This window comes from Podarcis bocagei (genome assembly GCF_964188305.1).
Source record: "Podarcis bocagei genome assembly, chromosome: 14".
Classification (NCBI taxonomy): domain Eukaryota; kingdom Metazoa; phylum Chordata; class Lepidosauria; order Squamata; family Lacertidae; genus Podarcis; species Podarcis bocagei.
Genome location: NC_138139.1, coordinates 42,641,359 through 42,652,891, shown reverse-complemented (window position 1 = coordinate 42,652,891; position 11,533 = coordinate 42,641,359). Strand labels below are relative to the sequence as shown.

Here is an 11,533-nt window from a genome sequence, read left to right as displayed (position 1 = left end):
CCAGGTAAGGCTAGGAGAGAACTGCTGCCAGTCCGTGTGGGCACTACTGGGCTAGATGAACCCATGTTCTGACTCTGTATAAAGTAGCTTCCTACTGACATTCCTTAATTTTTCTATATGTTGGGTGCAGAGGTCTTTGCAACAGCGGCTTGCCAGAAAGTCCTCCAAAAAGCACTTGTAATTCCCCATCATCACCTTTATTATTATTATTATTGTTATTATTATTATTATATTTGTATCCCTCCCATCTGACTGGGTGGCACTATGGGCAGCAACATATATATAAAAACGTAATAGCATATACAGGGTTGCCGTCAGATGTCTTCTAAAGGTTACAGTTACTTTAACTGAGAAGATTCGGGTTTCTTGAATAGCATTCCTGACACTAAAACCCTGCGCATTTATTAAAACGATTTGTATTTAAATATTTGATGCTAGGCTTGTTAAAGTTTGCTGATGATCTTGGCATGGAAAGCATCCAGACTATTTCACTTGGCCAGGGCCAAGGCCCAATCGCAGCAAAGATGATTAATCAGGCTATCGTGGACGGGACTTGGGTTGTGCTGCAAAACTGCCATCTTGCAACCAGCTGGATGCCTGCTTTGGAAAAAATCTGTGAAGAGGTTATAGTACCTGAGAATACTCATACCAAGTTCAGGCAAGAATTTAATATCTATTATTCAGTCTACATGGATGCTGTAGAAATCTCATTTCCTGTGCTCCAGACAGCCTCTTTTGCTGGTCAGGAAAGTGTTGCAATGAAAGTTCTGATCCCCTGGGGTTCTGGGGTCACAGAGGACATGGCAGCAGGCTTTTTAAATGAAGGTAATATTAGGTAAATATCTCTTCCCACTGAGGCCATGTCAGATAATATCACAGTGAGCAGGGTCATGCAGGTAAGATCAGGCTCAGTAGCATGTGCCTCGATTTAGCAGTATCAAGTTCAGGGCCAAGGTCACATCTATATGTTAGTACAGTGGTACCTCGGTTTACAAACACCTCGGGTTACAAACACTTTGGGTTACAGACTCCGCTAACCCAGAAGTAGTACCTCAGGTTAAGTACTTTACTTCAGGATAAGAACAGAAATCGTGTGGCGGCAGTGGGAGGCCCCATTAGCTAAAGTGGTCCCTCAAGTTAAGAACGGTTTCAGGTTAAGAACAGACCTCTGGAACGAATTAAGTTCGTAACCAGAGGTACCACTGTATATAAAGCCCTTAACAGCTTGTCACTAGTTTACTTGTGAGATCGCCTTATCCCATATATGCCTACGCAACTGCTTTGATCTGTGGAACTGGCACTGTTACAGAATAATACTTGTTCCGCATTTGTAAGAAATTGATATTTTCAGTTGGAACTCCCAAGCAGGTACCTTCACTGTACTCTTTTGGTGCCTGCTAAAAACACATCCATAAATGTAGAATCTTGACTAATATTTTCATCTGCTTTCCCTCCCTGCCCCCATTGTTGATTTTATTTAGTTCTGAATATTTTCAATACAGTGGTACCTTCAGGTTACAGACTCCACTAACCCAGCAATAGTACCTCAGGTTAAGAGCTTTGCTTCAGGACAAGAACAGAAATCGAGCTCCGGCAGCGGAGCAGCAGCAGGAGGCCCCATTAGCTAAAGTGGTGCTTCAGGTTAAGAATAGTTTCAGGTTAAGAACGGACCTCTGGAACGAATTAAGTACTTAACCTGAGGTACCACTGTAGTTGTTTCTTTTTTCTTTTTTTGGATGATTTTCTTTTTATAATTTTATGATTTTACTCTTTTTGTAAACTGCTCTGAGGTTTTCTTGCAATCGAGTGGTATATAGATCTTGTGAAATAAATAAATAAAAATAAATATACGCCCAGATTTAGGCAAGCCCTATCAGGACCACAGAAAGGTCTTGTGACCTCCAGTGGCTGCAGTCTTTCCTTTGTTGTGCTTAATGAGTAGATGTTGTCTCAGCAAAGAGTTTAAGGTTGCCAAACCCTGCCCCGCAATTAGCCCTGCCTTTGCAGAGGAGCTGGCTGTGTTCTTTAAAGGGCTATTGTCCAGTTCCATAACTGCTGACTTCTACAAGACTGAAGAGATGAAATGCTACTGGGGACTCATCCTAAGGGTTTGAGGGTGGCAGGAAGAGCTACATCTTCTGGCTGGAAAGGCATGGAAGGAGGTGCTGAAAGGTCCCCTCCTTGCACAGGGCTGCCTGCTTCTCCTCTTCATCAGAGTCTTCCTCAGGGCAGGGTGGGGGCCCAGATTTGGGGATCATTACATTTTTTAGATCTTTTTCTATTGGAAGCAGTGGTTTGTGCAGGGTCAACACAATGGTTTTCCTGTAACTGCCCCTCTGCAGTTTTCACTTTTTCACTGACACTACTACATGTCTTGGTGGTGACCATTGTACTCCTGCTTGCAAAGAGGGGGTTGAGGTGGGGTTTGTGTTGGTGTTTTGTGACAGTGCTAGTCTCCCTTTCTCTTGCACATAAGAGCTTTCTATGTAGCAGGATCCCCCTTCTAAAAAAACACAAAGGTGCATTCATCTGAGCTCCTGTCTTGAGTCTGATGTGGTATGGTCCAGACACAGGTTGACCATCTCAGTGAGAGCTAGGCCTCTAACACATTTGTTACAAAGGCACACACAAGATACTTAACCGTTATTCAAATGTGTGAAAATAAGCTTGTGTATCTTCACCAGGGGTAGCCAAGTTGGTACCATCCAGATGTTGTAGACCACAATTCCCACCAGCCCCAACCAGCATAATAGTTTTATTATTTATACCCCTACCATCTGGCTGAGTTTTCCCAGCCACTCTGGGTGGCTTTCAGCACATATAAAAACATAATAAAATGCAAAGCATTAAAATTTTCCTGATACAGGGCTGGTGCGTGGCCAGTAGTCAGGGTTGCTAGTTGTTTAAAAACATCTGGAGGGTGCGCACACTGGCAACCCTAATCTACACATAGACAGCATCCACGCCATGTAACCAAATTTATTTCTGCTCCCAACTTTCATTAGATTGTGGCTAACTAGTTATCCATCCGAAAAGTTTCCTGTCAGCATTCTCCAGAACGGAATAAAAATGACCAACGAGCCACCTAAAGGGGTGAGAGCAAATCTCCTTCGATCCTACCTCAACGACCCAGTTTCTGACCCCATGTTCTTTAACAGTTGCGAAAAGAAAGAAATTTGGCAGAAGCTGCTGTTTGGTCTCTGCTTCTTCCATGCTCTTGTGCAAGAAAGAAGAAACTTTGGTCCATTAGGTAAGATGTTGTGTGCTTTATTGTTTTCAAAAACAATTTTGTTTTTTTGTGGTAGATGGCGCTGGGGAGGTGGGAACAGGAAGTCAAGCCAGAGGAGGTTTGCATATAGTCTTCACCTGCATCCGTCTTTCTCCTTGCCACCCAAGACAAGGTAGATGGTAGGTGGTTCTGTGGCCAGCAGAGGCTGGAGCAGGCTCTGAGATGGTGTCTGTCCAATTCTTCGTCCAGGATGAAAGCAGTATAAATGGTTCCTATCTGCACCCCTCCGCACTTTATCCTCACAACAACATTGTGAGTAGATAAGTCTGAAAGAGTGTGAACCAGTCATTCACTGAGTGTTGTTCCTCAGTAGGGATGGGGGAGAAATCCAACTCAGTTCGCCTTTAAAGGCAAATCTACCTTATTCACAGCCATCCTTCAGAATTCATGTTTCTCCAAATTTTGTGGTTTTCCCAGCCAAGTTGTATTTACAAAAGTGCACATACCGAGGTAAACGGTGTGCAGAATTGCATATGTACATGAAAATTACATATGAATATGCATTACGTTCAGGGAAGTGGCTTTGGGGAAAATGTACGTATGTATGAGGCAAAATTGCACACAAAAATGTGTATATTAGAAATCTGCACTAAAATGCCAGTGAGTTTTTGTGAGAACTTAACAACAACAACCTCAAACTTGTATAGAAATGTGAAGAACTGCATTTAAGATTGGAAATATTAGAAACCTAAAGTGACAGATTCACTCATCCCTATTCCCGAGTGAGGAATTTAAAGAGGATCTCCCTGATCTACTGCTCTGTCCACAACACCACACTGATGCTATCATCTTATATGTGCTGCAACTCTAAACGAAGGAACAGCACAGCATGGATTAAACAGGCACTGGCAATCGCTTTTGACCCCATGCCACTAATGGTACAACCATTGCACCAATCATTGTGTCAGTCTGTGATCCAGATCCCACAGTTCAGTTTTGCATCAATACATAGCTCTTTCTACGATTAAGCTGGGGCTTAGTTTTATTGAAGATTTCTTCATGTATGTCACTCACTGCCCACTGGGCCATTTTTGCTGCCAAAGGCACCCCAAATAACAAAGGTAAACATTTTTATGTGGTTACAAACTTGGATCTATTGCTCAGATTTCCTACGTGGCCATATAGGGAGCTTCTATTCAAATTAGCCAGGGGCGCTTGTGCCTTTTCTGTGTCTATCAGAATGCAGCTGTTCAGTTTTGAGCTCAGCAGTTTTCAAATGACAGCTGAGGGGCACATAAATAATATTTAACATTAGCAGCTCAAATTAATGTAAGACCTGGAACACATCGTTGCACTATAAGGGAAGTTAATTAAAGATAAATATCTCCCTCTTGGATACAATATTGAGACAAATGCCTGGGCTTCACTATAGTATTGTTTCAGCTTAGTCTATTAGCATTGAATGGCATTTTATTGTTTGCCATCAGCAGAACAAAGCTTGCTGTATTGCAGACTCACTTTCCCCCCACTCTGACCTGGACAGGTTGGAACATTCCTTATGAATTCAATGAATCTGATCTGAGAATCAGTATGCGGCAGATTCAGATGTTTCTGAATGAATATGAAGAAACCCCATTTGAAGCTCTCACATATCTTACAGGTATGGGCATTGTGGCTACATTCAGACATAATGCTGGTTTAGCATCATGAAAATGAGCTTAGCGTGATTTAGCTAAACTATGGTTTATCATTACAAACGTGAACGTATTACAATAGTGAGCTAAAAGCATGGCTTATCATTTATGAAAATGAGCCCCCAAGGCTTGCATACATCCCGTCCCCATTCCTCAGTGTGGCCATAGCAAAACAGCTAGAAAAGAGGAGAGGAGAGAGAGGAGCATGCAAGTCATCCTGCAGCTCATGTGATGCTGCTTTATACAAAGTCAGTTCATTGGTCCATCTAGCTCAGTATCGTCTGCTCTGACTGGCCGATATCTTCCTTTGTCACAGGCAAGGATTTCTCCCAGGCTTACCAGGATATGACAGTGATTGAATCTGGAAACCATGGTTTCCTGTTACATCTAGGCCACAGTCTAATAGTCGCCACCCTCCACCATACCACCCAAAGTATATGGAGATCCATGATGGGAGTCCAATTCTGACAAAACTCCATCGTCCCTAGTAATGCAAGGCTAGCTAACATACGGCTGTTTATGAAAGATGTCCCACCTGTAGGTTCCAATTTCCCCCTGAGCCCGCTGTATGTGGGCTCCAGTCACCTTGTGAGCAGAGTCTTATCGGTCTCCTTTTTTTAAACAGAAGGTATCTCTGCACGCTGCACAAACATCTTACCATTTTCATTCTAATGTGTTGTTTCTATTCCTAGGCGAATGTAACTATGGTGGGAGGGTAACGGACGACAAGGACAGGCGTCTCCTGCTCTCTCTACTTTCAATTGTGTATTGCAAAGACGTAGAAGTCCTGGAAAACTATCAGCTTTCCCCAGGGGGGGAATATTTTGTACCATCCTTCGGGACATACCAGGTAAGAGAGTGTAGATGAAGTACTTTTTCACACAGCGCATAGTAAAACAGTGGAGTTCTCTCCCCCCCCCCCCGAAATATTGATGGCCATCAACTTGGATGGCTTTAAAAGTGGATTAGGCAGATTTGTGGAAAATAAGGCTATCAATGGCTACTAGCCACAATGGCCATTTTCTCCCTCCGCTATCAGGGACAGTAAATGCCTCTGAATACCAGTTGCTGGGAATCACAAGTTGTGCTCAGGTCCTGTTTGCGGGCTTCCCAGAGGCATCCGTTTGGCTGCTGCAAGAACCCAATGCTGGTCTAGATGGGTCTTTAGCCTGGTTGTGCAGGGATTTTCTTATGCTTTTCTAAAATGTGGGCATCACAGTCTGTACCAATTGGGGGCAGTGTGAACAATACCGTCTCCTTATCTAGCAAACCTGCTTGCCGGTGATGATTCTTGAAATACACATATCGTTATATATTCTTTACAGTCCTACATAGACTACTTGAGAAGTCTGCCAATTATAACCCATCCCGGAGTATTTGGGCTACACGAGAATGCAGATATCACAAAGGATAACCAAGAGACCAACCTGCTTTTCAATAGTGTCTTGCTGACTTTGCCCCGACAAGCAGGTGGTGGCGGCAAATCTCCACAGGTAACAAAATGACACAGTGGCTTCATCTAGTGCTTCAAGCCCCAAATATCTAAACAACCACCTCCATTCTGACAGTCCCTTTTGGATGTTAAGGTTGGCAGAAGAGGCCCATCTGGTTATTTGGCTACCCTCAGGGGTGTTGGTAGCCTGGGAGAGGGCATTCTTTGTGGCATCCCCTAAGCTGTGAAATTCCATCCCTTTAGAGATGTGTCCAGCAGCTTCATTATGTAATTTCTATCATATGCTGAAGATGCACCTATTTACCCTGACCGTTGACACCTGACATCCATTCATCCATTGCTCTTACTACGGTGTTTGTATTTAGTGCCGTGCTAAGCAGGGTGGTGCTGTGGGTTAAACCACAGAGCCTAGGACTTGCTGATCAGAAGGTCGGCGGTTCGAATCCCCACGATGGGGTGAGCTTCCGTTGCTCGGTCCCTGCTCCTGCCAACCTAGCAGTTCGAAAGTACATCAAAATGCAAGTAGATAGATAGGTATCGCTCCGGCGGGAAGGTAAACGGCGTTTCCGTGCGCTGCTCTGGTTCGGCAGAAGCGGCTTAGTCATGCTGGCCACGTGACCTGGAAGCTGTATGCCGGCTCCCTCAGCCAATAAAGCGAGATGAACCCCAGAGTCGGCCACAACTGGACCTAATGGTCAGGGGTCCCTTTACCTGTACCTTTTAAGCACAACTAAAAGCATAATAAGCTCAAAAGGACCAATGAGTTTGAAAAATTACATATTTGAAGAATAACATACAAAAAGATGGCAGGTTATTAAAGAGCTACAAAAAATGCTATTTTCAAGCATATTCCATTTCAAAAATGTCCAATTTCCTGATTTTAGGAAACAGTAGAGGAACTGGCACAGGACGTCCTGTCCAAGTTACCACAAGACTTTGACCTAGAATATGTGATGGAAATGTACCCAGTACTTTACAGGGAGTCCATGAACACGGTTCTTAGGCAAGAACTTATCAGGTTCAACAGGTAGGATTCTGGGTCTCTTCTTCTTCTTCTTCTCCACCCTGCAATATTAATAGAAATAATGATGGAGCAGCCACAGGCCTGAAAGCTCCACGTATATTTTATGTTAGCATAATGGACATCAAGCGAAATCACAGATATTTGCCCACCTGCTATTCCATATACAGAAGGTGATGGGACTTGCAGTTGACTGTGGCAGGACAGTGTCCCCTACTGCACCTGAGGGCATGCAGGCCTCTACTGCACAAAAGAGTTCCACCCTCCAAAACGTCGCTCTCACCCCTATCACTTGCCAATCCACTCTGCCTAATAAAAGGACTGGCCCTCTTTCCTCATTTAACAGCATGCTTAAGGTCATGTGGAAGCCTCCAGTTAACCCTAGGTTTCCATTTCATCTGACCGGGGAGCCTATGGTTAACAGATTCAGGACAGATTCAGAACCATTTCTTCTCCCTCTAGGCTTACAGAGGTTGTCCGCAGCAGCCTTGTCAACCTACTTAAAGCCATCAAAGGCCAGGTGCTGATGTCTTCAGAACTCGAGGATGTCTTCAACAGCATGCTTGTGGGCAAAGTGCCTCCTATGTGGGCAGCCAAATCCTACCCATCCTTGAAGCCTATGGGGAGTTACGTGTCTGACCTTCTCATGAGGCTGGTCTTCTTTCAGGTATGCTTCAGCTCTCATGGTTCAGTGTTGTTGTCAAGATCATTTACACACGAGTAGAGATGAACAATTCAATTTGGTTTGCATTTAAACACAGACTTCCCTAATTTGTGCTTTCCAAAGCAGTATGTGAACCAAAACACAGCTAGCCTTCAAATTTTGCACTTTTCTGAAGGTTGCAGTGAGGATCCCCCGCCAAGTAATGTGTACAAAAGTGCATGCATTGTGGTAAAGAGTGCATAGAAGTGCATATATTAGTGAATATAACAAACCAAAATGCATTCATTCTATTAGGGAAAATTGCTTGCAAGTATGTGTATATTAGGAGAAATTGGCACTATAATGCTAATGAATTTTCATGAGCACATTAAAAAAAAGCTCTGCAAAGTGATGTGGAAATGTGGGTGGTTGGACTTAAGACTAGAAAAATGAGATACTGAGAGTAACCATCTGTTTGTTGAGGTTGCTTTTCTGACACGGTTTCCTTTTGGACAAATAAATGCCTAGCCAGAACTGCTTTTTTATGTGTAAGTGATTTTACATTGTTTATTTTGTTCTGAGCTTTTAAATTTTGAAATTTGGTGTTTTTGTCTTGATACTGGTCATTGACTGTAATAAAACGACTTGATTTGACTTGAGAAACTGAGAGAGATCAAAATGGGCCAGAGTCATAACAATCCTATGCAGGGCCTCCTCAGTGGTTGCTCCCAGACTTTGGGACTCCCTCCCTAGAAAAGTTAAATTGGCTCCCTTCTCGCTGTCCTTCCACAGGCAGGTGAACAGCTTTTTGTTCCAGTGTGCTTTTGGTAACTGACTGCTTTTAATGAGAGGGCTGGTGCCATGCTGTTTTGACTGTAATCATTTGTATGGGTTTAAAAGATTTTTGTGTGTGTTCATGTGTATTTTACTTCTGTCAATGCTTGCTTGTATTTAATCATTGTTTTTCTGTTTTTTTAGTGGTTTGTTGACATTTCTTGGGATGGCTCAAGTATATGGAACTGGTTTGGGGAGCTCAGTATTCACTCAGGATGCAATTTTACTTGTTTTACTTCAAAACTTTATATATGGCTTAACTCGGTAGTATCTAAGCAGTGTAAATGGAGGCAGGAAGTAGAAAGCTAGCTAGGTGGTTAAGAAAGAGCCACAGATTAGAAGAACTGTTGCAGGAATAGAGGTTTAAAAAAGCTCTCGCTGTTAAGACATCTTGGGTTGCATTGAATGCTAGTCCTGCTCCAGAGTAGACCTATTGAATGTGAAGTGTGAATGTAAATATGAAGTCCATTAACTTCAATGGGTCTGCTCTTGAGTAGGACTAGTTGGTGACAACCCTTAATTATTAGATAAGCTTCAAAGAGAGACAGCAGTTGCCAACAATAAATTAATTAATAAAAGCCCCAGAAGTAGATGAGTACACCAAAAAAGTGTGTTAAATTTAAACATTTTAAATTATATTTATATATGCTTAACGATCATGCTGGTGTTTTCAGCTAAGTGCAGTGTTACTTTCTTATCCTAATATTTATAAATTTGGACGTAAACCTTTACAGATTTGCATTTGTTTAATGGTGGAGACTGACGTTTTGAGATTCCATTACCCCAAGCTTTTGGCCTTCAAGACTTTACAGCTGACCATATGCAGTTGTTGTGTCTTTTAATGCCACATAATAACTATTTACTTTGCCGATTCATGTTAAACCCAGGAGTGGATCAATCACGGACCTCCAATTGTGTTTTGGATTTCCGGTTTCTACTTTACTCAGTCCTTCTTGACAGGAGTTTCACAGAACTATGCCAGGAAATACACCATCCCAATAGATCACATTGGATTTGAATTTGAGGTAAGTAAAACAATTTCATTCCATGTTTAAGAGTTCCTGTATACTATGCAAAATGAAACTTGGTAACCTAGGATTGTATCCTACGAAACCCTACTGAGAGTAAACCCATTGGAATTAATGAACCTACGTTAGTCATGCCCATTAATTTCAGAGGGTGGACACTGAGAAAGTCTTTCTTCCATCGCCCTCAGCCAATCCATCTGTAGAGCTCAGAGTTAGGCTACTGAAGATTGGGACATTTGCATGAACTGGAATCTAGGGAACAATAAAGCATATCTGCCAGTGGTATAGTTAGGTAATTTTAGAGTTCATGGACTTGCATCCACCCATCTCTCCTTAAATACCAGTGCATATTATATCATTTACTACAAAAAGGCCATCCTACTGCATTGGGGGGCGGGCTGCTCATTCTGTTACATGGAGCCCTGGGCACACACCTTTGCTCTGATGGTACCACTGATCTCCATTGTAAAACACTGAGGCTGGTAAAAAAAAGTCTGTCTTCCTTCCTTCCTTCCTTCCTTCCTTCCTTCCTTCCTTCCTTCCACAAAACATGGATTTATGAAGCTGCATCCTCCAGAGTCCATTCAGAGCATTCAAAGGCCAGAAACAACAGAGGCCGTTTTCCTACTTAATTGATCCCTTAGTGTTAGAAGATAATAGTAAAATATTAAATAATTGATGGCATGTTGTTAGAGAAAGGGGGGAGGAGCTATGGGATTTACCCTTACCCTGTCTCAGAAAATGTCTTTGGGGAGCTGTGCAGAGAGTACAGATTCAAAAGTAATAAGTCTGGAGAGCATTATGAACTAAAGCATAATGAGCATTTAGAAATATGAGGACCAGTGTTGGGATCTAGCTTTTGCAAGCATTTGTAGATATTTCTCTTCCATTCTTTATGTTTAAGAAGCCCGTAGTGAGCTAGTCGGATGGGGAAGAAAGCATGATGGGCAGTCCTTGTAGATACTTGGGGAGATTGAGTCACAGAGGGTTGGGTGTGATGTTTCAGCACGTCCTGCTTCAGTGCTTCAGATCTGCAGGAGACATTCCTTGCCACGGCTAGCAACTAGCACTGGATAGAACCTTCCTTCTGCAAGACCTAGGCCATGTTCTAATACACCATCTCTTCCTTCCTTCCCCCACCCAATTTAGGTGATGACACAGGAGCACAGTATGGCTCAATTGCCTGAAGATGGAGCCTACGTGAAAGGGCTTTATCTGGAAGGGGCCCGCTGGGACAGGGAGACCATGCGGATTGGAGAGTCTTTTCCCAAAATCCTCTACGACTCCCTGCCCATCATTTGGCTGAAACCTGGCGAGAGCTCCAAATTTTTGCACGAAGGGATTTACCTGTGCCCCGTCTACAAAACTAGTGCCAGGAGAGGCACCCTGTCCACCACTGGCCACTCCACCAATTACGTGCTCTCTATTGAGCTCGCTTCTGATTTGCCGCAGAAGCACTGGATCAATAGGGGCGTAGCTGCGCTTTGCCAGCTCGACGACTAAATGGTTGGTGTCATATGCCTGTGCTTTCTGATGAAAAAGCACGGCTACAACCATCGCCCCTTTGAAAAGAAAGAAGTCTCTGGCTACAACCATCGCCCCATTGAAAATAAAGAAAACTTAAGGTTTGA

The 11,533-nt window shown here is 43.1% G+C and overlaps 1 protein-coding gene across 8 annotated transcripts in view; it reads left to right on the top strand.

Moving 5' to 3' along the window:
- Positions 1–11,533, top strand: part of DNAH3 (dynein axonemal heavy chain 3) — an 84,409-nt gene extending 72,876 nt beyond the window's left edge. For 7 of the 8 annotated variants that reach the window (XM_081169310.1, XM_081169306.1, XM_081169311.1 and 4 more), the window contains exon 54: positions 439–1,059. In XM_081169310.1, the coding sequence (XP_081025436.1) occupies positions 439–839 (401 nt within the window). In that variant the 3' untranslated portion in view covers positions 840–1,059. Of the gene's footprint in view, positions 1–438; positions 1,060–3,005; positions 3,251–4,772; positions 4,890–5,615; positions 5,774–6,248; positions 6,417–7,260; positions 7,404–7,859; positions 8,065–9,761; positions 9,900–11,051 lie in introns of those variants that run through there. The other variant, XM_081169312.1, reaches the window with a different exon arrangement.